Below are 27,283 nucleotides of genomic sequence, written 5' to 3'. Positions count from 1 at the left end.
TTTTTTTTCTTACATACGGATGGAATTTCACATTTAGGAATTAAAGTCTATTAGCTTGCCAGCTCTAGTTGTTGAGATGTATTTTGTTCATGAAATCTCAAATCTGTGAATGAGTATCAGGAATCTATGTAGTTGAACCTAATGGATTTTATCTTAAAATGACTCCTCTGACTTAAATCCTCAGGTTTAGTATTAAAGTTGATTGTATTTACTAAATGAAAAGTGAGATTTGGTGTGCAAATCCCTTTTTCTGACGGACTTCTGGTAATGACTTCAAATTATAAACACAGAGGGTAATATAGGTTAGACATGTTTCCCAGTATAGCCTAACCCTCAAAGAGGCTTGACAGCTTCGGTGCCTTCATGCACCTAACTGAGCTGCTGCAAGGCTAAGACTAAATCTTGTTTATTGTATGCAGTAATTGCTGGAGTAGGCCAGTTGTGTCAGTATGGGATTCCTATGTCCTCTGTTCTGGAGAGAAAGGTCTTGAAAACATGGCAGCTTTAGGGTTAGGATATCACATAAGGGATGAGGCTGACTATGGATACCATGTAAAAGAGATGTTGGTAATAAGCAAAAGCATTAGCACTGGAAACTACTGTATGTAATACTGCATTGGCAAGCCTGAGGGTTATATGATTTATCACAGAGAGCATTTTCCTCTTTTAATTCTGCTTTGTAAGAAAAATTCATGGGATTTTGATGAAATTGTTTGTGAAGCTTGTCAAAATATGGTTATGTTTCTTTAAGACATAGGGTATCAAATTAATGCATTGACACCCAAAACTGTGTGATATTAAAAGTAAATGCTTGTTACGTAAGGCATGTTTCAGCAACTGAACCATGCCAAGCTACTAAGTGAGGGCAGAAGAGTAGGATTTGTCAGTATTATTGGCTTTCAGAAAAAATCATCCTGATTTCAAAGGACTGAAAAACTTTAAAAACCCATATAATCCTGTAGCCTCTAATTTGTCCCTTATGAGCATTACATGTGCATTCATCTGTGTGTGCTAGCACTCTGCAGGAAACGCTATCTGATTAACATATCTGGATAGTTCTCCATGCTTTCAATCACAGCGTATACACTCATAGCTGCCATTTAAGATGGGGAACGTGTGTTAAAATAAAAATGTTTGCAGATAGATTGAGAGGATTATTAGTATGAAAGCTCATGGAGCAGTATGAAAGCTCATGGAGCAGTGTTTGCTAAAACTTGAATTCATTGGAGACAGACAACAGTCTTGATTGTACTCACATACTAAAGGAAATGTACGTATTTGTATTGAGTGTAGTTCGGAGCTGCCATATATATACCTTCTCTTTTCTTGCTGCAGGACGTGCATTACCCAGAGACAGAACTTTCTGAATGCTCTCGTTCAGATTCCTCAGCCATGAGCCACAACTGACATACAACTTCACTCCCAAATTTAGAAATTATCTGTTTTTCTGTTTAACAAATCACTTGCTTTGTTTTCCAGGATTTTGAAGAATTACAGAAACAACTTGACTCTAGACTCCAGAATACTGAAATGTCAGGAGCCCATAATTCGGAGTACCAGACTCTAGAAGACTTAGAAAGGAAAGAACGAGAATATTCTGAGCACGTAATAGATAATGTAACTTTCTAACTTTTCTCTTCTAAAATTTTATTTTAGTGTTGTTCTTTTGATGGGGAATGCTTTTTTATTTTTTTTTAAACTGTTGTCTTGACTAGTCCACAGTTAGTACTTTAGATGTGCATGAGTCCTGAAAACATTTCTATGTTGTTTCAGCAAAGTATTTCCAGCTCTCTTTGGGAGCCAATATGTTTTTTATACAAATACTGTTTCATCACACCAGGTTTAGAGCTGAGAAGTGTCTGTTGCTTGTCAGATGGTATGATGTACATCAAGCCTAAGTGACTTTTAGGAATACTGTTTTCTTTTAGGAACCTTATTTGTTAGGAACCGTTGGGTTTTTTTAGGAACCTTGTTTTCTTCAATCCTCCATAACCGAGTAAGAGAATCATGAGAGACTACAAAACATTTTTTAAGCTGAAATATTTACTCAGACAATAATTACCTTTTATCATGCTTTGCATATTTACTTTAGCAAAACAAAACATTTTGCCTTAGCAGCTCTGCACATTATAATGCATTTACATGGTTTTCTATGTAAAAAATATAGTTTGATGGCAAGCGTTTGTTTCTCAAAGTGAAGTTTGAGGTTCTTTTCTCTACAGTAGTGTCACTGTGTCCAAATAGCTTGCAAGCTAGGAAACTGGAAGTTAAGAATATTCTGCACATTATTTTCCAGTAAACTGCGTACTCTGGAAGATATTCTCTTTCCCAGTCCTGTTTTTGAGATTTGAGCAAATTCACTGCTGATGAAAATGAGAGACTGACTAGTCAGACTGCTGGCTCTGTGAGCTTCCTGCAGTGATTGACTGTGGCACTTCAGCCCTGAACTAAACAGCCCATCATCTTAGCCTTGGGCCTTTTTCATAGAGGAGTTAACATTTTTTAATGTCTGACAGTAAAGTGCTTCACTAGGAATTTTCTTAGCTTTCTTGTTATTCTCTGCGCCTTTCACTTTATAGTGGAAGTCCTGGTAGCGATGGTACGTGTCTTTTTTTTTTTTGCAACTTAACTTTGCTTTTTGAAAAATTGATTGTTTAGACTTCTCCAGTTAGTCACGTGAAAACTCCCTGGCAGCCTCTGTGAGCAGCGTGAGGCAGTTATTCAGCAGCAGCAGTCATCCTTCAGTGGGTCTGTCACTCTTATGCCTGCAGATGCTTTTCATCCATATTGAAAATGATTTCCCTGTATGCAGATTTGTACAGATCAGGACCTTGAACTAATCCACTCTTCCCTCAGCAATATAAAGGGTTTTTTTGCCATACTCACAGATGCCGTAGTCACACTTGTTTGGAAAACTCAAACACAAATCCTGGTGATGGATACATTTTCTTATCTTTTTGTGTCCTAGTAATCCTGTTGAAGACCACAGAATATTCACAGTTGTGCACAGTCATAAGTGTTTGTGGGATCAGAGCCTAAAACTAGAGATTACCCATACGATAATATACCAGAATGAGCACATAGGCTGTGCTGATACTGCATGAAGTACTTAATTCTAGCGCAGTTAATAAAGTGCTTATGTTGCGTGTGGCTATGAAAGTCTTTGATGGTGAAAAACAGTGACAATTTTCAGGTTTCCTTTTTTAGCAAAAATCTTGTTTGACTGTAATGCCAGCTCCTACAGCTAAATAAACTTCCCAGAAGAAAACGCTGCAGTTCATTATCTTTTTTAGTTTTCCCATTCGTACTAACAACATAATAGGCTTTTATAGCTGCAATATGTGGAGAACTAACAACAAATTCTTAGCGAGTTATACAGAATGACTACATTTAAAAAGGTCAGGGTTGACGTACTGGTTATGGGCCACCAACACGTATTTCATCATGTAGTAAATAGATAGGTTATTTAGATTTGCTAATACTGAAAGCTGTCTGTAGTCTCAGTGACTTGTATCTCAGTAGACTCATATGCCTCTCGCTGTAATGAAATAGTAGATGATTAATGAGAGAACATGGATTGTTTTTTGATTCATATTCCATAGATGGAAGCTTTCTGGAAGCAGACTGACAAAGCCCAGCAGGCTTTTTTGGACCAATCAAAATGCTCAAGTGCCAAAGCAACAAAGATAACGATGGATCTGACCGAGAAGATGATTGCAGTGGAAAGCTTATTAAGTGAATCTCAAGATTTGCAGGCAATGGTAAAGTACAAAAAGAAAAAAAAGTTGAGAGCGTTTTAGTCAATCTGAACACAAAGAATGATGCAAGTGTACAGAGTCTGTCAGTCCTGCCTCAGGAATGATGTGGGCTGCTTACTCCACTTGTCTCTTTTGGCTTTGTGGCAAAGACCTCAACTTCCATTGCAGTTTATGAAGACTCACATGAGGGTGAACTCTCTGCACTTGAATTCTAATTCTCAAAATAGCATTTAGGCAGTCATGTTAGGAAAAAGTGATATTAATGCAGCCAGTGAGCCAGGAGCAAGTGCACTAGATCTAACGATGAAGGAGAATCATTACCCTGGGCATTAGGACACTTCTTTTTCTTTCAGTGTATTTTTTCCACTTTGACTGAGAAATCCTAATGTAAATTTGAGGGTGATTCTGTGTGTCCAATGACTTTAACTGGAATTGAATGATATGGTCTTAAGAGGGGAAAAATGTGTTTATAATAAATGCCTCGGCACTGTGCTTTATGTTGTGTTAAGTCTAATAGATTCTTTATTTGCTTTGCAGAGGACATACTGAAAGAATTACTTGGAATTTATAGGTTAATAGTACAATCAGAATCTGTCCCACTGCATATATTAGTAATTTGGAGAATAAATGGATAGCTAGCTTTATTTGGTTTACTAATAAACAGATACAGTAATTATTAGCTTGTTAGTTTTGCATTGGAGCAGCTAAGTAAACTGAGCTGCCGTGGTATGAAAATAGTCTTTGCAGCTAAGCACACTTCACCCGTACTGGGCTACTGTGCACTAAGTTCCTTCAGATGGGCAGACTTCAAATGAGGTGTTTGGATACAGATACAGGAAATATTCCTACCTGAAGTCACTACTGAGATGCTTGCATCTCATTGCAAAGGTCATTGTCTGTGTGTCTCTGTTAATTACAGTAGTTGTCACGCTCCAACCTTGCAGCGTTGTCTAAAGCAGTTGCAGTTTCACCCAGGAAATCTTGCTCCCTGCTGTAATTCTGGGCTGCTTCTCTAATAGTGCAATGCAAGCTGCTAGGCCATAGGCAATTATACTAATTTTTAGTATGTTTACGCAACTACAGCTGACTACATACTTGAAGGAATCCCAGTGGTATCAAAATCAGATAGTTGTCCTCATTTCAAAAACGAAGGCCCATACAGGTGTGCCATATAGTATCTTGAAGAGAGGCCCAGGACTTCCATGTTGCCCTTCTGTCCCATCTTTCCCCCTTGAGTATTTAAGTTTGTTCTGCAAACTTCTTGTTGTCTTTTCCTGCCTTAATGTCGTCTTGGAAGCTACAAATAATGAAAAACACCAATAGTTTTGGATTAGCTCTTGCAACTGAACATGTGATAAACCCACTGCTAGCCTATACTGGTCAAGATTTTGAGAAGTATTTAAGTACATGAAGGTTGTTACTCGTGTGGTCTTAAGAAGCCTCAGTTTTCTGCATAGTTTGGGAATGAATAATTCAATGAAAGGAGAAGCACAACCAAAGACCCGTTGTTGGTTTTTAAACAGGACTTTTTAATGTTTTTTTTTTAGGACATTCAGGAAAGGTTATTCAACTGGGAGCTTATGGTGAAAATCATCGATTCACTGAAGTCCTATATACCAGAAGAGTGCAAGTGTAGATTAAATATTGTATCAAATATTCTGGACCATTTAACTGTAAAGAATAATCTCTCAGTCCGACAAAAGGAAGAACTTTTAACAGATCTACACAAAGCCTTCTGGGAACAGCTGGCACATTTCAGTAATGGTGAGTACTTAGACCAGAGCTCATGACTTAACAAATATGGGTATGATTTCTCATTGTTGTATTAAATAGTAGAATAGTATGGCTTCATCCCTATACCCTTCTGTTTTAAAAATGTATTGATGAATTGGCCAAGAACACTATTATTGTAAAGGGTGCATGCTTGCAATGGGAACTTTGGCTTTAAGCCTTTTAGGTCTTGTTCCAGGCATTACTATGAACTTACTTTACAGTTCACATCATCTATACATTATTTCGTTAATTTGAAGATTGAAGAAGAGTCACATTTGTTACAAGTGTTTGTGAGATTTTTCCATTTACTGTTCACGTACTTGATGTTGGTGGTGATATTGGCTAACGGTAGGGACAGTAGTAGCTGTATATGTGCAGAATACTGTCTTATGATCTCCTGCTAGCATGTGGAGCCTGAAGATACACAAAACATAGTTGTGTTATCACTCCTGTGAAAAGATAGTTTTAAGACTTATGTCAGCCTAAAATATTTTAAAAATGAAGTCTTTTTGTCTTCCTTTTACAGTCTAAGCTGACTGACCCACTGATTTAAGGTTCCTCCTGTGTCACTTTGCGTGTTACCTAATGCCCAACATGTCGAGAAGCATATCCCCAACTCCTCTGATAAGTGCTGTATCAAGGGCTCAGTGCTTCCCATCAGCACACATAGAAAATTATAGTACACGTTCAGTCAAAAGGAAAACAGTGAGAAGTATTCTACTCTCACACATTTTCCAGAACCATTTCTGCTACTTGTGGGCATATTTAAAGAAAATTGTCCTAGCAAAATGGCATTAGGATTGGAGTTCAGTGAACTGAGTAGTCAGAACGAATGTGGTCTCAGGGCAGTATATTCTTGCTGCAGTGCTGCTCATCCACATTCAGGCTTCGTGTTGATAGGTAGTGTCATATTCTACAGTCAACAATTCGCAGAATCACTGAAAGCAACCTGTGCTAGTGCTCAGTCGCCCTCAAGGTAAAAATGATGTTCAGAGGGAACCTCCCATGTTTTAGTTTGTGCCTGTTGCCTCTGGTCCTGTCACTGGGAACCACATAAGAGCCTGGATCTGCCTGCTGCAGCTGCAGCTCTCTCAGCCTTTCCTCATAGGAGACATGTTCCAGGCCATCATTCCAATTCCATTTTCCTGGCCTTGTGTTGGATTCTCTCCAGTCTGTCCATGCCTCCCTTGTACTGGGTAGCCCAGAACTGGACACAGCCCTCCAGGTGTGGCTTCAGAAGTGTTGACTAGTCACCTCCCTCCACCTGCTGGCAATGCTTTGTCTAATGCAGCCCAGGATACCATTACCCTTCTTTGCAACAAGGGCACATTGCTGGCTCATATTCAACCTGGTGTCCACCACAACCCCCAGGTCCTTTCCTGCCAAGCTGCTTTCCAGCTGTGTAGCCCCCAGCATTTGCTGGTGCCTGGGGTTGTTCCTCCCCACCTGCAGGACTTTGCATTTCCCATTGTTGAACTTCATGAGATTTGTATCATCCCATTTCTCCAGCTTGTCAAGAGGCCTATGGGTGGCAAGCATGACCCTCTGCTGTATCAGCCGCTCCTCCCATTTTTTTGTGACCTCTGCAAACTTGCTAAAGGTACACTCTGCCCCATCATCCAGGTCATTAATGAAGATACTAAGCAGGATTGGACCCCCTGGGGTACACCGCTCATTATTGGCTTCCAGGTGGACTTTGTGCAAATTTTCAATCCAGCTCACTGTCTGCTCATCCAGCTTATACTTCGTCCTCTTATCTATGAGGATCTGACAGGAGACTGTGTCAAAAACCTTGCTGAAGTCAAGGTAGACAATATCCACTGCTCTCTCCTTACCTACTGAGCCAGTGATTTCATCATAGAGGGTGACTGGAATACCCATGCTGCAGACTTGCTCCATTTTAAAAACATCAGTTAACCATGTAAACAGTTTGCTGATACTCGCAAATTCATGCATATCATGATGCAGATTATTTCATGGAGGGAACCAAAGTCCCAAAACTGGCATGCCTAGTTCGTAGTCTTTGTGTAGGTTCATCCACTAACATTTCTTAAGCATAATGTATGTCTGTGGGTGGTTTTTCCTGCTTTTTGTCAAGTTTCTTTTGTTCCAAAGCAAAAATACCTCTGTCAAGGCCTTGATTTTACGCAAAGTAGTTGTTTATATTTATATATAGCTATATATTATAATTAGTATGGCCTGTGCAGAAGGCCATTATCGGCCTCCTGGTTTTAGATAGAAATGAAATGTGCTTTAGACAAAAATAAATCTGGAGTGCAGCATTTTCACATGAAAGTCTATGTTGACCTTGCTTATGAACTCCTAAATACATAGTTAAACTGTACCTATAATTCACAAGCAGAACACAAAAGCCAGCAAGACTGTGCTCCTAGGAAACAAACAAGGAAGTAGTAAAGAATCAAGTAGTGTTTAAAAATAACAGTTGCTACATTTGTTCAGATGACATTTTTATTACAGGCTTTCCTGTACTTTCAGTGCACGTTCAAGTGTTTTGTCAGTGCATCATCAGCCTGTGGATAAGCACGATAAATTAGCATGGAGAATTATTAACATGCTCAGTGCTACAGTACTGTACTCCTTTACTTCTCCACAAAATAATTTCTCATGGTTAAAGCAGCTTGATGTGGTGGCAGAACAGCAGCCACAGGTGTCTATTGCTTTGCATTCATTTTTCGCTCTCTGTGTTAGGAGTGAAGTACTGGGCTGGGGCAGGGGGAGTGGGGGAAACTAATAAAGTTCTTCTTAGGTGGACAGGCAATGAGACATTAAGTAGTGGCAGAACATCGAAAGCACCAATTCCACTCTGCAGCACAGAGTTCAGATAGACTCATGAATTTATAAATCACTTGGAGCTGTAGGGAGGATAAAGGGGGGACAAACTTGGTCCCAAATATTTCACAGTACTAGCACAAAATCAGAGGGACCTTGACTACTTTTGCTGGAGGTTCCTGGATGAGTCACTTTGGAAGCCTGATACGGCTGCGTGCCAATTCAAGCTAACCTGAACTAACACTGCTCTAGACCTTTTCTCCCTGCCATATGTTACTGCCCCTGTCCTTGCAGCAGCATTTGCATATCTGCAATTAGGTAATGAGCCACTTCTGGACCTTACCGAAGCAGGAGGGGAAGGTTTAGGGTGCTGCAATTGGGAATCTGTTTCTTGAAGTAACACACTGCCTTTGCATAAGCGGCAGCACCAGTGAAAGGAAGGATGCAGGATGGTAGTGATCCAAAAACCTCATAGATGTACCATGTAACAACCCAAAAGTTTACATTTAAAAAGACCATCAGGGTAAGAATCAAATTTGAAATCCTGCATGGTAATTACTTGCCTATTTCACTCACTAACAGATTTCTGTGAGCTTGTGTTGTGTGACAGTAGCAGATGTTACGTTCTCCCTGTGGAGTTACGGTATCTAATCATCAGTGGTTTCTGTTCCAGAATGTATCCAACAAAGTAAAGACCTGATCTTGAAACGACTGGAGTGCCGTGCAAAGAAGAGAGAAGAGTTCAAACACAGACAGAAAGCTGAACAAGGAAGTCTCCTCAGCAAAACTTTTCATAATGAAGATGTTCATGATTTTCTTAAGGTGAACACATAAAAGCTTATTTTCACTATTCCATTAGTTTTTAACGCCAAATATATTGCAGATTTCTCCCAGTTCCATAAAATTGGGATTTTAGAAGTCCTCCTGAGAATCATGTACAGTAGCACAGGTAGGATAGGGTCAGACCCCGGATTGCCTAGGCTTGCCTAGAGACTTTTCTTCCAGTGTTGGTCTTGTCGCATTGGAACAAAATGCCAAAGGGTTTTAATGCTAGATTGCATGTTTTGTAGAAACTCTTTTACTTAGATACTATGTGTTTGGTTCAATATAGGAAATCTCTGCAGGAAAGTATCTGGCCTGCATTATAGAAAAAAGCAGACTGCACTGATCTAATTGCTTTTCTATAAGTGAGGTTACTGAAGCTCAAAAGACTACCAAATTTCACGTAAACAGAGGGAAAACTCATTGTGATTGTTGGCAGGACACCTTAGAGAAGGCTTGCAATAGATAAATTAATATGGTATACAATGGCCAGTGTAATGTTTTCTTGGCCTTATTTTCTATAGAGCTCTATTGTTATTGTTCAGAATGTATATACGAAATCAGAGGTCTTAGCTGTAAATGCTGAGAGCTGCAAAACTCCTATAACTGCTGAGAACTACAGACCCAAGTTATTAAGAAATAAAAAAAAAATCGATCCTCAATTTTCATGAAAAGAAATAATTTAAGGTTAAAATGGTTACATCCAGCAGGACTAAACTTTTGATGAAATCTAATAACTTAGATAAATTACTGTATGAGAAGACCCAGATTCCAGCTGTAGCAAACTGTCAAAATGTATTGATCTCAACACTGCAATTTTGTACTGCAGGGACAAGTTCTTTAATTATATTGTATGAATTGGATAATGCAGTTACTGTTCTTGTATGCAGCACCTGTCGGGGAACACCTCACTTCAAAACAAAAGATTTCAGGCACTTTAAAACAGTAGAATGCATTTTATCTCTTTGGCTTTTTGTAACTTGAGACAAATCTATCACACATTTTTGTAACCATTGAGCACTTGTAAATGTATTTTCCTTATACACATAATTCAAAACTCTTGGACGCATCCCAAATTCATTTTAAAAAGCTTAGAAATTTTGTGTTAAGACCTCTTTCCTACAGAGTTAGAGGCACACAGCTTTGTGCAAGAGGTGTTCTATTCTGTACACCTTAGAAAGGTAACAAATACACTTAAACTGTAGGCTAATGATCTGCTTATGACAGGCTGAGAAGGTATGGGCAATTTGCACTTCATGCTGCAGGACAGAACACAACTGAGTCTTAGTATTATGAATGCCTGTGTGCAAATAATAAAATAAGTCAGAAATTTAAACCTTTCTGCTTCCACAGTGGAGAGAGCCTTTTGTCCCTCAACAGATGGGGTCTTGAGTTCAGAGACTCTTTGAAGAATAAGAAAAATATGTATATATCTGCAGCTCCCACGGTTTTGACTTAAGTAGTCCAGTAATTATTTTGTGTGAACAAGCCCCTTAGACTCGAGGAGCTATTTTAAACCTGTTTCATGGTTTCACAGTCAGCCCAGCAGTGAGGGAGTTGGTCCTGAATCTTCACCATGAGCCCAGAGTTGTACCCATCAAGTGCACTTTTCCTCTCTGCCTTCCCCCCTCCACCTCATCAAAGGGCTCGCACTACCGTGGTAGCAGCCTCAGCAGTAACTGACCTTTCTGCTGAATTTTAAGTTGCAATTAAGAAGGTGGATTTTGCAATGAATTTTCTTAATGTCAGTTTCTTCTGAACACAAGTTGGATGGTAATGATTTAGTTGCTGCAGCTTTGATTTTTTTAAATGACAGAATGACCTAGATAGTAAAGGTTAGAGAGCCTTGTATCGTTCTGTCTCCTTCATCTGTGTTTCCACTGGAAAAGAAGCGTTTTCTTTTTTTTTTTTTTTTTTTTCTGGCAGAGAATACAGGAATGATCAAGTGAAGCACACAAACCAAAAAGTGCCAGTTACAGTAACCCAGTCTTGGGTGGGCATACCCTACCCACAGTGGACATACAAGTTACAGTAATTAACTTGTCAAATTCTGTGGTAAACTGCAATTTCATGATAAGTGTGAATTTTCAAGTCCACCTCTACAAGAACAACCTGTACATGAAGAGTTTATGCGTACTTTTGTGCTCTTTAGAAGAGCCCTGTTGACTCACCTAAGGCAGAAAGTCATTTACCAGGGAATGTAAGAGGACACTTGGCAATTTAAATCCAAATATGGAATATTTATGTATAAGACCACTCATTAGAATGAGATGTTCTTTGTCTGTGAAACTCAGTCTTCCATTACAACACATGAGCCTGCCAACACATAACAGTCCTGACTTGAAGAAAAACATTGCATCCCTCTTAAATCTGTGACCAAGGGCCAAATCAAGGCCAAGTCATAAATCAGCCTTTTAGGGACCACCATGGGACGTGGTGACCAACCCCAGTGCAAAAGCCCTATACAGCGTGATATAGCTATAACTAAGGTGTCTGATGATGACATCTGATGGCTGTTCTGCACCTCATAGTACTGGCTATCATGAAGTGATATTCATACACTGGCAAACAGGTTGTAAAACAGAGCATTTCACATGTTTTCCAGGATTAGTTACATATTATTTAACCCCAAATTGCAGAGGGTGTGGAGTTTCATCCTCAAGACGGTATATCCTCAAATTAAGGTGGTAAGGCAAGTTTCATTTTCCTCCGAGTCACAATTCCAGATAAACGCTTACTGTTGCGGTGGTATGTGGGAAGGGGAGTATCACAAGAAGGTATCAAAACCTTTTCAGATATTTAAGTATACCTATTGTGTTTCTTTCAGGCTTATCATGAGCTGTTAGAGAAGCATCGGCAAGCACAGTGGGAACTGGAGGAGGAGGATGACTGGGAGAGCACAGAGGCTGTTGCAGATCTTTACAAGGTACCACCTCTAGTGATATGTGTTGTTCACTAAAATAATTCTGAAGATCCTCTAACCCCACTACACAATGTCAGGCCTCAGGAAGGACTAGGAAATTGCAGGAGAGATCATGGCAACTCCAGGGAGCTAGGCTGGCAAACCAGGAGATGAAGGCAGGACAGTCTTCCACATTAGCTTGCCTTTTTCGTTTTCATCCCAACACACTAGGTTTCCTAACCTCGTATTAGTCAGAAAATCCCTAGGTGGTCTGCCAAAACATGCTGCCTGGGTGGCTGACAAGGCTGCAGTAACGTTGAGAGCGTATAATGTCTGGCATTACTACCAGGAGAGAGACTTCATTTATGTAGCATAATTGTCTCCTGTGCACCATGGTAGAATGATACAATTCTTAGTTAATTTCACTACATCTCTAAAAATAGTTTTCTGATCTCTTTTTCTCTCAATGAAATTGTTTTGACACTAGTTAGTTCCCTGAAATAAGTTCAGATCTTTGGTGTAAGTAATATTTTTACACTTCTTTATATTACCGATTTGGAAAGTATGTAGATGCTTCATGCTTTTGCGCCATCTTTAATTATTTTCTGTCTGCACTGAAAAATAAGATAGCATGATCTATCTTATGAAGCCCAAATCTGTAGCCAGAAGTGACCTTTAATTAGGCTGGAACTAATCACTTTCAGCTCAACAGGATCCTTGTCATGATTAATTATGACCAGATCAGGGTGTTACAGAAACTTGTAGTCCCTATCACATTGTCATAAGATACCCGCACAATCTTAATTAGCACTAGTCCACATGCACTTTTTCAAGTTCAATTGATAAAAAAATAAAGACACTGTATTTATAACAAATAGTTTTGCCATAGTTTTATGTAATAATGCAAGCAACAGGATATTTGAGAAGAACTACTGCTTTGGAGAAAGGAAAAGTTTGCTTGGAGGGCTATACCAGTGAGTCAGAGTAGATTAATTGTACAAAGCTATTTAATTTAAGAAAAGTCAATGTGTTTGCTGATATTACTGCTCACAGTCCATTTTCCAGAGCTACTAACTTCCCCACCTCCTTCCTCGATTCACATGAAGTCTCTGGAGACCAAACAATTTTTTTTATCCTGCATAGTTCCACCTCATTTGTGAAATTACATTGCTTTCCTTCATTGTGTACACTGCTTTAGTAACACTAAGATCAGACTGCTAGCTAAAGTTTTTTATTCCCATTAAAGAAAAATTGGTTTGGGTGAATTAAGTGTTTTTAGAATTGCCAAGTTGCCAGGAGAGCTGCACAAACTTGAACTCTGCCAACTCAACAGGCTCTAAACCATTATATTCCATATTGCGAACAAATCCTGCCAGACATGAGAAACTGCAAGTACTGTGATCCGGCTGGCATCTGTTGAATGAGGGTCCACAAATCTTAATTTCCACTTTTTTTCCCTATAATAAAACATTTTTATTGTGACATTTAACATAATGAGCAAACTGCACTTTCTCCCCTTAACCTTAAACACAGATACTCCAGACTGAACCTTAAACGCAGATATTCCAGACTGTTTTAGGAGAGCAGACTGCTTCTGAATATAGCTTGTAAGAAGCATAAGCTAGAGTGGAGAAAATACAAATGAGCATAGCCCCACTGTACGTAAATGGATCTGTTATGACTTCTATAGCTGAAGGAAGTGCAGCAGTTACACACGTTGTCCATTACCTGTGGCCTAAAAGCAAAAGTAGATTTGCCGTTAAGGGAAGGAGTTGCATCTCACAGCCACAATGCCTTTGTTTCTCTCTCTACTCCACCACACTTTCAGAGCAGAAGTCCACCTTGGACAAGCAGAAGGCTTCCCCTGGGCAGCAGGACTTTGGCCCTTCATTTAGTTTCTCTGGTTTTCTGCTAGGGAGAAGCTACTGCTACCAGTGGCGACGTGCAGTGGTATGACTGCAGCTCAGGTCGACCTAAGGAAGCAAACATTAGACTAACCAGTGGGGTACCAGCAACCCTTACGTGGCAATAGTCAGCACTGTGCTACAAGACCTATGTCCCTGTTGGGTTTGAACAACATAGTTTGTAGAATCAGTTAGTTTGGGCACATCTGCAAACACTGCAAAGCTCCATGTTGTCATTCCAGAAGCTTAACTCATGGTAGTTTGCCTTGCCCTCATTTGGAAAGTTTGGAATCTGCTGTTTCTGTTCTACCATGAGCAAGGAAAAGGTTAAATTAGTTTGGTTAAACATTCGGTTATTCACTTAATCTCCATATTTCCATAACTGCAAACATGTTACTAAGTAAGTTACAAGGCAAGAAAAGAAGTTCACTGGTAGAGGCTGCAATATTACTGAAAAAACTGAGTGAAACTCTCTCAAGTCACCCTAGCATGCTCTGCAGATATTCAGATGAATATTCCTCAGCCTGTAGTCCACAAGACATCCAAAGACAAACCGCAAGATATTTTAAAAAGATGCATTCATACATTTGTAAACAGAGTCAGAGTGGAAAGAACTAGAAGTAATTAAATATTTAAGAGTTCAGCCCAGTTTTTATTTTGTTGCAAATGAAAATTAGCCTTGCAAAACTGCACAAAGTAGTTATGCTTTCCCACACACAGAAGTTAAATAGCTGTTGCGTTTAAGGGAAATAAAACTGAGTTGTCTTACTAAGAACTGATTTCCTAAATCCAAGAGGAAGCAAAGTGTTATCTAAATCACAGTTTCTCCTTAACCAAGTTTTAGCAACAGCATCCTATATGCCCCCTCCACCAAGTAGTTTATACTCCCTACTGGCCCAAGACTGAAGAAATATCACATACTATTCTGGGCTGAACAATCTAATATTGCCCAGTATGCACAGGATTCAGGGTTCCAGACAAGTTCCTGCTTGTCTACCCATTGCCATCTTGGCTTTGGTTGGAAACCCCCAGAACTGGAATGAGTCACACCACGCTTTTCAGATTAATGGCAGCAGAACCCAAACCATGGTGGGTGGTTTTTCCCACATCCAAGCCCTCTCTTTTCTTAAGTTGTTTTCATGGTCCTTAGGGCATCATCAATATTGCAATTTATCAGATAAACACCGATATCCTAGTAAAGAACAGCCATGTTAGTTCGGACAAATGACCATTCGGAGTAATATCCAATAAGTTCATGTACACCACCAATGTTAGAGAGATGCATAATATCCAGTTAGCTAGGGTTAGGTCCCATTCTCAGGCATACCTTCAGCTAAGAACAGTTTACTAGCAGCTTTCAAAGCAAATATCTTAGAACATACAGGTGCCTCGATCCTATATCAATTTTCTAAGCCATCTACCCCCACTAAAGTACTGTATCAAAACTTGCACTGTAGATGACAAACCAGAATAAATCCTCAAGGAAGACAGCCAGTACAAAGTTCCCAAGGGTTGCTCTCTGACAAATTCGCTTGACCAAGAGCAGAAGTCCTGGTGCCCAGCCATTGCCTTAGCTTTATGGTCCTTAGCTACTATATTTGCAAGCCATTACACCGTTGTTTTTTTTTTTTTTTTTTAAAGGGAAAAGTACCTGGCAAGGTCTTGTGTGTGACAAAGGCTTATACGTGATAAAAAGTTTAGCCCCTCCGTTCCTCCATTAGCCGTGCGCTAGAATGACTTGATTTATTTCAGTGGTTACCTTGGTTTGTCCTAGTATAAGCAAGCAGGGAAGCAAGCCTGGGAACCAATAGGGAACCAAGGAATATCGTGGGGACAGCAGAAAATACGCCACTTACCTGTAAGTCCCACTCACTTGTGGGAGAAGATCCCTACCTTGTTCTCACAATGTTAGAGTCATAGAAATGTTTAGGTTGGAAAAGACCTTTTAAGATCAACACTGCCAAGTTAACCTAACACTGCCAAGTCTACCACTAAACCGTGTCCCTAAGTGCCACATATACATGTCTTTTAAATACCTCCAGGGATGGTGATGCAACCGCTTCCCTGGGCAGCCTTTTCCAATGCTTGACAACCCTTTCAGTGAAGAAATTTTTCCTAATATCCAAGCTAAACATGCCCTGGCACAACTTGAGACTGTTTCCTCTTGTCCTGTCACTTGTTACCTGGGAAGATTGACTGACTCCCACCTTGCTATAGCCTCCTTTGAGGTGGTTGTAGAGAATGATAATGACTCCCCTCAGCCTCCTTTTCTCCAAGGTAAACGTCGCCTGTTCCTTCAGCTGCTCCTCATAAGACTTGTTCTCTAGACACTGAACCAGCTTTGTTGCACTTCTTCCCACATGATCCAGTACTTCAAAACTGAACACAGTATTTGAGGTGTTGTCTCACCAGTGCTAAGTACAGGGAAACTTGCGTCGTCCTGCTGGCCACACTGTTTCTGGTACAAGCCAGGATACTGCTGGCCTTCTTGGCCACCTGGGCACACTGCTGGCTCATATTCAGCCAGCTGTTGACCAACACCCCCAAGTCCTTTTCCAACAGGCAGCTCTCCAACCAGTTTTTCCCAAGCCTGTAGCACTGCATGGGGTTGTTGTGACCCAAGTGCAGGACCTGGCACTTGGCCTTGTTGAACCTCATACCATTGGCCCCGGCCCGTTGACCCAGCCTGTCCGGATCCCTCTATAGAGCCTTCCTACCCTCAAGCAATTCAGCATTCCCCCCTAACTTGGTGTTGTCTGCAAACTTACAGAGGGTGCACTTGATCCCCTTGTTCAGGTCATTGATAAAGATATTAAACAGAATCAATATACTTTATGTAACCCTCTAACACTACTGTAGCCTGTAGTGCTACAGTACATCAAAGAATTATCCAAATTGGTGAATAAATATGTAAATATGCAGTGATCTGGAAGCTGACTGTGTTTGCATAGAATAATTGAGTAGGTTTGTTTTGTGTACACATGAATAAATCAATTAAAATGATTTAACCAAGGTCAATGGGATCTGTTGATGCCTGAAGTGAAAGAATGAGTTATATTTTGAGGATAGTGTAGGACTTTGCAGCCATAGTAGTGGATGAAAATAGCGTGCTGTAGGTGAATAGTCTGTGTCTAGACACAGGCTCCATAACTAATTTTTGGAGTCCAAGTTGAGGAATTGGGGAAAGTGATTTTGATTATCACAGTACATCATAACTGAAGGAGGAATTGCGTCAGAGGTGACTGAATGGCTCAGCCTAATATTTTCATAAACACAGTCTGCAGAGTTGTCCCGTACAGAAGGGATATTATGCTGCAGTAACAGTTTTGTATTGGCTTGGCTAGCTTTTCGATTGCAAAGTTTTTACCGTAATTTTCTTTTACCTGGCAGCAAAAGCGCCCCTCCCAATGTATCCTCTTCTGTTTCTCGTTTCTCATGATCTCTTGAAAAGATTACTGGCTAGCTTCTTGCAAGCCTCTCTCAAGTTTAGCATATCAGAGGTTCACCAACCTTTAATCTTTTCTTTCTCTCTTTTTTGTGTGTGAACTACCTATTTATTTCAGTAGGAGAAGTGAAAAGAGGTTGGTGATTAAGAGATTCATTATTAAGAAAACAGACATGCAGATTGCATAAAGGAAATCAATTAACAGCTAGGAATTACATAGTCCGTGGTAAGATAATTATTTTTCCTCAGCCTTAACATCAAAACCATAAAAACACGCAAGTTACTGTCATTTATAATTCCCCTTTGCTGACAGCAGTTCACCAGAATGTTATTTCATTTGACTTGACAGAACATGGAAATGCACAGGAATTTAGACTAAAAGCTATTAAGTAATGAGTATTATCAACAGACAAGGCAATAAACATTTTATGAATGGGTAAACATGAATGTGAGGTTGAAGCAAAAGATTTGATTTTTTCCTTTGTTAATAAAAAGGGAAAATTTACTTTTGTCAAAAAAAGTAGTACAGATTCTCAGAGACTTACTTTTTCCTTACTTCCCTTATGTAATTTCATTAACATGAGATACAGTTATGGGTGCTTTTCATAGTGGACTGTATTTTTGGGTACCAAGACCTAGCTTCTTTTCAAGGTGAATCACCCACAGCTTATCTCAGATGGAAATCCATATCAAGAGCCCTCCACCTCAAATGCTCACTTTTGAAAATTTTGCCCTGTGACTTATCCCCAAAAGGCTGAAAGACAGCATAGATTAATCTAATAGATTAAATTTGTGAACTCTTACCATGCAAGCTCAATCTACTTCTCGGTTTGGGCACTGACTAAATTTGACCTGGTCAGTTCAGTCAAAGCTGATACAAGATGCCTGATATGGATAGCCTTCATTCTGAAGTTTGCTTCTTGCCTTACTGCATAAGAAAATGTATTTTAGCTCTATATGGATTCACAATTTGTTAATAGTTAGATCTAGTAAAGGACATAACCTTATCTACAAAGGCACATCTCTAAAAAGGGAATACAGAAGAAGATTAAAAATGCCTCCTGAATAAATCACAGACCGGTGAGGGGGCGAGACTGGAATTTCAATGTACCTGTTTTAAATGCATAGAAATCAAACTTTTTTTTTTAATTATTATTATTATTATTAGCTTGTGCTAAGGATGACTTCAATGGCATTGTGTTTTATTGGTGTTAGGATGCTTAAAATCAGGGTTTAATTCTCCAATTAGTATTCCAGAATTCTTCACGTGGAAGAGAGGAGGAAGTATATGCAATGAGTTTTTCCCCATTTAGCATGAGTGTGAAGTATCTTCTAGTGGCCAGTGGTGTCCAAGAATGTGTGGAGTATTTATGGGATGTATGATCTCAGTATTGAATCTCTGTCCTTAATAAGATACAATATGGGTCAGGAGATGAATCTCTTACCTCCTAAACAAGTGTCCTAGCCATTGAGCTTCTGGAGATACATGCAAGAGTGTTCTACAGCTTTGACCAGAAATTTTAATTATTTTTATGAAATGCTGTTGAAGCACAAGTTAACAAATAGCTATCACAAGTTAACAAATAGCTGTGCAGTTGCCACTTGGACATAATATATACTAGTCAGTGAGTGGCATGTAAAATACAGTACTACCAGCCTTTCTAAATACATTTTCCTGCTTCACAATTTCACTATTCACTTTATTCTCATCTGTGTGTAGGAACCTTTTAATCATTTGGTTTTGAGGGAGGGCATTAATATTGTTCTTCGGTTTTGTAGTGAAATCTGATAAGCTGTGTATTTCCCCTGGTTTTTGACAAAATAATATATTTATTGCCTTGTTTGAAATTCAGATGCACTTAGCATTTTAATCTGAGCCCATTTTATTTCTGCATATACCCCATGGTATTTCTTTATGCTTGATGAATTTCTCTGGAGATTTTCTGAAAAGCTTTGAGATTGACTGCCAGGTACTACAAACAGGTTCATTCAACACTGCAATCAGCTATTCTATTAATGGAATCGATTTGAATAAATTTCATTAAGTAAAAGTTCTAAAAACAAGAAATGGCATATCAGGAAGCTTGTAAGAACTATTTCATAGGTGTTCTCGTCCAAAAATAAGATCCTGGAAGCAGGAGGATTTCTTAACGGTTTTCTTTTTTTTCCTGCAGAGAATAAGCTTTATAGCCCGTCGTCCCTGTTCGCAGACTTTATTGCTGTTTCAGATCAAGAGTACAAATAGTTTTGAACTATTTTGTTAGCTTGAGTCACTTTGGTAGAATTCAATCACATCTGCAATCTTTCCTAAATGTAGACCTATCATTTCCCCTACCAAATTTTAAAAGGCCGTTCCACTGCGTTTTTTCAAGTGCTGTGTTAAACAGTGTGGCCATTGTATTGTACCTGTGGTACGTCCTCTGGGTAGAGCATGCTGTCTTGTCGGCGTCTGGGTTGCAAGGACTGCCTGGGGTCTAAAGTCCGTATGATTATGTGTTGAGATTAAAGAAGCCAGCAGCCAGTGGTTCCTTGAACACCGAAGAGAAGTTAGTATTTTGATAATCGTCATGCACAGTAATCTATTTTGTGATCCTGGACAACAGGTAAGACCAGCAAGTGCAGGATTTGTGAAGTTAGTATTTTGATAATCGTCATGCACAGTAATCTATTTTGTGACCCTGGACAACAGGTAAGACCAGCAAGTGCAGGATTTGTATCCTGCACAGGGGAGAATTGCTAACAGAACTTAAAGGTAAAGTGTTCAGTCCTGTTAAAAATCACCGTTCCAAGGACTTACAGCACCTGACCAGGCTTCATGTTGCTTTGCATGCCAGTTTGCAACATAGGTGAGATGTAAAGAACGTACTGCTTAGTCCTGCTTCCCCTCCATGTATTCACCCAGCATTTTCATTTTTAAGGAGACTTTCGATGTGAAAAACTGCTCCTGGAATTCTAATCCCACTTTCTTGTCCTTTCATACACTAGTTTTAGCAGAGGGCCATGAAGTATTTTGCAAACAAATAGTTAAGCGCCTTTGATCTAAAGACAACTTGGCCCATCATGTTAATGAGCTGATGTAGGTAAGTAATTTTATGAGAACAGGACCTAGTCCCATTTTTCCTGGGTAACTATGTACCCACTCTGGTAGTGCCAAAGGTAAGTATACAGTATAATTTGAAGCTGCAGGGAGTGCAAACAGAAGTCTGTTCACTTGGTCTTTAAACAAAATGGCATGAAGGCAAGTAACAAAACACCTTGTTTATGTTCTGTGCGGAGGATTTCCTAGTAAATAATAATACAGAGCTGTCAGCATGCCAAGGAAATGCTATCAGTTCTGCAGCAAAATGTGTTACAGTGTGATTTAACTGCCATAGGTGGAACTCAGTCTGTTTAAGAACAGAGTTCTTTAACACCCTGCCTGAGATCTTTTGAGATTGCAATAGAAATGCCACAGACTCGTCTAGACTGCTTCTGAACTATTTCAAACCCAAGAGGATTTCTTATATCCCTGAACACCCAGTAAAGGCAGTAGAATTAACTTGTCCTGAAAGGCTGGTAAAGCTCAAAGAGGAGATGGTTTACAGAGGTAAGAGTGGTTGTTCTTTAAATGTTGCGTGGGATACAGAGATTGGAAACATAGGATCTTTGAGTTTATGTTAAATCCCAGAGTGCGGAGACTTGAATTTTAAAACAAACAGCAGCAGAAGAGAGAATTCAAACAAGCCATTTTGCATTAGTGTTGGCAAGCTAAGCCAGGCCCACAACTATGCAGATGATTAAGATGGTGTAGATCCTGCTTCTTGGAACTGGTAACTTTAATAATTAAGGAGTAGGGGAGATCCATCCTTCAGCACGTGATGCACCTCTGTAGCAAATGTTACCCTAGCAATACGGTCATGTCCAGATTGCGCACAATAGCTAGGAATGGGAGAATGTTACCAGAAATTAGGTATCTGATCATTGTGTCTCTGACTACCAATTCTGATACTTATGCCCAGTACCCAGTTTCAGAAACCTGTAGCCCAATTTAGAAGAATTCCTGGCACTTTGAGATTAAACAAAGCCAGCGGGAGCTGGTTTCTGAAGATTTTGCATGCTTTAAACAGGTAAGAGTGGAAAAAATCAAGACAGCTCATCTCGACAGTGTACTGAACAATTTTGGTAGCTTTGTGCCTCAATTTTATCCATAAGAAGAGACTACTGCAGGGAGATCTTAAGATAAACTATTTATTGTTGAAACAGTTCATTAATATGGTGATTAGCATCCTAGAGGGATCCCAGGAGGAAAATAATAATAATTTAGTATTCAGTGCACAGCTTGGATATTTTACAATAAATGAGAAGTACAAAATAAAGATTTTTAAGAAATCTGTCCATTCAATGCGTATTGATAAATCTAAAGACAGAACAGGTAAGGGTCCTGTGGAAACAGTACGTGAATTCCAAATTTATCATTATGGCAGCACAGAACAAGATTTCACATGCAACCTAAGTTCTGGTCATTCTTTATTTCTGAGTTCCTGACTTTGCAATTTAACATCCTCTTTTGGTCTTTTGGTGTTTTTTGGTCTTACTTTCTTTTTTATGACACCACATCTAGCAGTTAGAATGGGTTCTTACACAATGGTACATTATACCAGTGTGTCTCCCAGAAAAAGACAAATCCACTAGAACTTTTCATGTCTATGAGCTGGTTTTGGCATCTAGATAAATATGTCTGTGTTTCGATTGAGAAGTTCTAGATTTTGAACGCTTAAGAGATTGTAATTAAACCTATATTTAAAAGAAGGCTACAGCTAGGAGACTTGACGTGTTTTTGCGACTCTTTTTAAAACTCTTTGAAAAGAGTTTTAAAAGTATTAGCTGTATTTTAAGGAAAAGAAAGAAATCTAAATGTTTTCAAGAGGGCTAACACTGGTTTACAATGAAAGTAAAACCAAGTAGGCAATCGAGCTTTCTGGACTGTTTTCACATGGAACTCACACAAAAATAGCTCTTCATACTGCAGGAGGACTGCAGTGTCCATGTGACCTTTCCAACGTGTTTCTATTTTCTCTCTTCCTCTGAGGAAAGCTACCTGCCCTCATGCCTTCTCCTCAGGGATTATCTCAAATTGTAGCAAGTTTGCAAACACAGCTTATATCATCACTGTGTATTTGATAGTGAAATTATGTGTTTTGAACAGACTTTTTATCTTGGATGCCATCTGACTAAATCATCCAAACTCTTCTTGTGAGTGAAACAGCCTCAGCAATTGAAAATCGCTCATATGGGACTAGTTTCAATAAAACCACCAGAAGATGTTTGTCTTCCTTGGTTTGAACCTGTTCTGCATCAGAAGGAATTTGAATATGTCTGTCTTTCCAGAATGCATTGAAGAGTGTCATGTTTTGGAGCACCAACTATATAATATGACTAGTGTCACTTTTATCTGTCTCAATGCCATACTCTCCCTTTTAGCTCTTCCTTCGTTCTTGCCTTCATTTATTTGTAACTTTGAAAATGTGCTTATGAGGTGTTGTGCTGCACCAGGTTGTTTCCCCAGCAACTTTCAAAGTAAGTGTTTTTATAACACGTCACCATAGCCAGTAAAACAAAATACTCTGTACTGCAGTTGCATGTGGGCAACAGTTAGGATTCAAGGTCTCATGTGCGTATGCCACTGTTGCATTTTAAACACCCTTGCATGCCTTGAACCAAAACACTCAAGTGGTTCCATCTACAAAACCTGATCTTTTTAACTCAAGCATTAGTGGCATGGGGTTTTAGCTGTAGTGGTCGGTCACTGGCCTGGTGTCTTCACTGGGACATGGTTCCCTCACTGGCATCATAGAGACATGCAATGAAACAGCCCCAAAGGACTGGGGGGGGGGGTTGACTTTCTCACCTGTCTCTCTCTGTCACTCTTTGTCCCTCTGTTAGGAGCTGTACTCTAAAGCTTCCCATGCCTTAGTGGAGTTGGTGACGGAGCTGTTTCTTCAGACCCTGCCTGTTGTGACTGGCTTCTCTGTAAGAGAATGTGAGCTTCTGAAAGAGGAATGGCAGGAGAATTTGATCCCTCAGCTGGAGAAATGGGAGACCCATCGCCAGAAATGCTGGAAGCTTTTCCAGGAGCAGCTATTGCAAGAAAAAAAAGTAAGACATATATTACGTTCTGGGACCCAGGGTCTAAAAACACAGATATGGAAAAAAAAAAAATCAGGGTATTTATCTGTGGGGAGTATTTTGTGTACAGATATACAGCCCATATCCAGACGGGTCCAGACTCAGGATGGGCAGTTTGACCTGTGGTATGGACTGAATATATATGCTGTGCATGTAGACTTGCATAGAGGAGCCAGTGTAATTACTGAACATCTGTCCACAGTCTTTGAAAACTTTGTCAGCACATAAACATTTTTTGGCAAGCCTGCTGTCTGATGTCCTCAACTCTTGAGCACTTACAGAAGCGGTTCAAAAAAACCTTCATCTGGTCTGTTTGGAGAGGGTACATATAAGTTCAGTTTACAGAAACGGAGGCCATACAATAATAAGTATTTCTTAATCATTTTTATGCATTAACACTATAATAATTGGAAACATATGATACACACTTTATATAAAACTTGTTCTTTGCTCTTAGAAGGTGAAGAAACATCCAGCTTTCCTGCTCTGTTTGTCCCCAGCATAGGGGGCATTGAGACCAGAGGAGAAAAGCAACAACAGTAAATGCAGAGGCAGGTATCTTTAGCATTAGACTAGAACTCAAATATACCTTCAATTTATTCATGCAGAGCTGTGTCTCAATTAACGCTGCTTTAAAGACTAACACAGCTTAGTCAAAGAAGGACCTTCTCTATACAAAGGTGTGACCCTTCCCAAATGTCAAGTGTGTGCTGCAACATATACAGTAATTGGAGCTTCTTAAATAAAAGGTTGGCAGACTTCTTTAACACTGGCAAAATCATACATTCTCCAAAGTGCCTGGACACTCCAGTACATGGTTAGTAAGGTACTGATTGAGTCCCTGATTATTACAGACTGCTATAAGGTGTTTAAGTTTTCCACCCACTCATATTTACAGTTCTTCCATAAACCCCTGTGATTCAGGAAACTGTGGGCTTCCTACTAAATCTGGTAGAGTGGTTTGCTGACCAGTGGTTTTAGAATACCCTTGGGAATCCAAAAGTAAAATTATTCGTTGGAAAATCGTAGCCATTTCCTTTTTCTCTTCTCTGTTTTCTTCTATCTGGAGTTATACAACATGCACCTCCCTGATCATTTTATATTTACTTTATTGTAACTCACCTGTTATCTCAACTATTTTGAAAAACAATTCTGCTTGCCTCTTCTCTTTTTCTGTCACAGGGATATCTAGCAAACTAAACTAAAATATGCTGGAGACCAACCACTGATGCCAATGAGTCTGCTCACATGCTTTAAGTTAAGGGCAGGCGTTTGTGTTTTCAAGGAGTGCTGGCTGGCATTTATTGTTTGAATTTGGCATATCTATACCTTCAGCGATTAAAGAAACAATGTTTGACCTCAGCTTTTTTAATTTTGCCCCTTTTGATCAAGGATTAGATTCAATACCTGACTTGGCAAGCTTAAACCTCTAGGTTGCAGTTCATTTTCACATTCAACAAGGGTTCACAAATTGCTTGTCCTTGTATGTGAATGACCTGAGCAGCCTGGTCTAGTGGATGCGCTACGAGCATGTCTCATAGTTCATGGAGCCCAAAGCACTATGGTGGTATCTGCTGTCATTAAAAACCACAGTTGGAGTTGCAACTTATGATGAGTCTCAGAAGTCAGAGTGCATGTGACGGCATCTCTGCTCTGGTCCTTCCACTGTCCCATTGAACCACAGCCATTGTCCAGGGCCAGAGAGGATGTTGTTTAACAGCTAGGAGACTCTCCACCGAGGGGGAGATCTCAAGTCTAAAGTTTTGTTCCAAAAATGCTGTTTATGCATTCCACTGTTAGTATCATTGGGCACAGTGTTGAGTGGAGAAACCACACCCTGGCATTTTGCCTCAAGGAATTAAAAGGATTAGTTCATCTCCGGCTGCCAGTTGCTTGATAATAGCTCTTTGGGCAGCACTGTATGATGGATTCATTGTACGTGAATTCAGATGTTCCAGTCATGCCCAAGCATAGATTATTTAAATTAGAAAGTTGACTTTCTATCACTTTCAGTGTACCGTAGCATTCATAATATAAAGCAGATGGCTTCCTAGCTGAACAAAAAAAGAGTAGTAAAGGGTTTGCTGACATCATTAACAGTAATTACTGAACTGTAGAGGAATTCACTTAGCAATGACAGAGCTCTCACATTGGTCTCTGGGTCACCTGCACTGCAGTTGGGCCTTATTCAATACAAAAATTTCCTGAGCAGCAGACAGAGCTTTCCTAAGGACGAGTGATTCTGTGGGATGAATTCCTAGAAGAGACAAGGGTTTCTCCTAGTGCAAAAATGTGTGATTCCTCAAGATGATATTCTATGCAGGACTTCAGTAGCTTTTTTAACTTAATGCATGTGGCTTTTTGGAAGTGATTTGAACTAAACTGGAAGAAAGTCTGCTCAATTTCCAAAGAGAATATGCAGGAAGATAGCTATTCTGGCAAAGCTAGGATGGTAGATTTTCCTGTATACAGGAGTCTGAAAAACATCACACAACTCATTATATTATGTTCAAATGCAAAGTTCATTTCTTGGCTCTTTCCTAGTATAAACACGTTAGCATGCGCATTTAAGCAATAAGCTGACATTTGTATCCTACAAAAAGAGGCACTTGGTTTCCACCTTAAGAAAATAAGAAGAGAGATCAGACACTTGTGACAAGTTATCATGTCATTTAGGAGATTGCATAGGTGTTACAATGCTGAACGTGACAGAAGATCCATAAATCAACATTCATATTGACAGGCCTTTTAATTTACCAGGCATTTTCCAGCAGGAGATATGTCTTTCATTTGCCTCTTGATAAACATATTGTATCAAGAGTTACATAGTCATCTGTAAAGCTTTAGAGACTTGGGAAGTCTAACACCAGAAGGCTTTTCACCAGGGTATTTATGTGTGCTTTTCAAGGTGGCTCAAAAAGACATTTTTCCCATTTACTTGAACTGCACTTTTTGTGAGATTATCTTTCCTAGCATTTATACATATCTGGAATATGATGTCCTTTGGGGGAACAGAATCTCTTTTACAATTGAAAAGGAAAACCAGTTTCATATTTAACTTTTGCCTTATATGCATGAGGATGTGAGTGAGGCAAATGAGAATAAATGACTAATGAAAATAAATTTTGAGGATTTTCCCACTTTCCCACATAGCCCCTACTACATGATTTCTGTAGCGGAGCTCTCCTGCCTGGGCAGCGGTTACGGGGAGCAGACTCCTGCACCAGGCTGAGGTACTTGCTTGGCATTCAATGTGCATCACACCCCATCTACAGGCTGTTAGGGAGAAATTGCTTTCCTTCGGGTTCCTGAGAATCTGTGCTAAAAACGTCAAACTGAGAGCTGCAGAAAAAAGAGTGAGCTTACTTGGGTCTAATGTGCTGTTTTATCTGAGGTCTAACTCAAAATATTTTATGGGTTTCATTACCTACCAAAGGCAAATTCCTCACCTCTATTGCCAGAGAGTAGTACTTAACGTTAGTAGTGCTTCAGAAGGTCTTTTAATGGACTTGTTGCCAGGAAGCAAAACACTGAGAAGCTTACAGAGGAAAAAACGGGGTGAGGAGATTTCTGTCCATTCCCACATCGTTGCTTGATACTCAGAAAGCTGAACCGGCATCTGCTTATCAGTTTTGACATGGTGTGCATTGCATTGCTTTCTCTTAATTTTATACTCACTTTTTCATAGTGATCGGAATGACCCTTCTTTTCAAGGAGCCAGGCG

The 27,283-nt window shown here is 39.6% G+C and overlaps 1 protein-coding gene across 1 annotated transcript in view; it reads left to right on the top strand.

The window, feature by feature from the left end:
- Positions 1-27,283, top strand: part of EVC (EvC ciliary complex subunit 1) — a gene marked incomplete at its 5' end in the record, with an annotated part of 57,716 nt that overhangs the window by 13,523 nt on the left and 16,910 nt on the right. The window contains 6 exons of the mRNA XM_082482210.1: positions 1,480-1,617; positions 3,603-3,761; positions 5,306-5,522; positions 8,995-9,143; positions 11,971-12,069; positions 23,317-23,529. Of these exons, the coding sequence (XP_082338336.1) occupies positions 1,480-1,617; positions 3,603-3,761; positions 5,306-5,522; positions 8,995-9,143; positions 11,971-12,069; positions 23,317-23,529 (975 nt within the window). The remainder of the gene's footprint in view (positions 1-1,479; positions 1,618-3,602; positions 3,762-5,305; positions 5,523-8,994; positions 9,144-11,970; positions 12,070-23,316; positions 23,530-27,283) is intronic.

Source organism: Vanellus vanellus (assembly GCF_965231255.1).
Source record: "Vanellus vanellus genome assembly, chromosome: 4".
Classification (NCBI taxonomy): domain Eukaryota; kingdom Metazoa; phylum Chordata; class Aves; order Charadriiformes; family Charadriidae; genus Vanellus; species Vanellus vanellus.
Note: the sequence above shows the minus strand (reverse complement) of the source record. Positions and strands in the feature narration are given on the sequence as shown.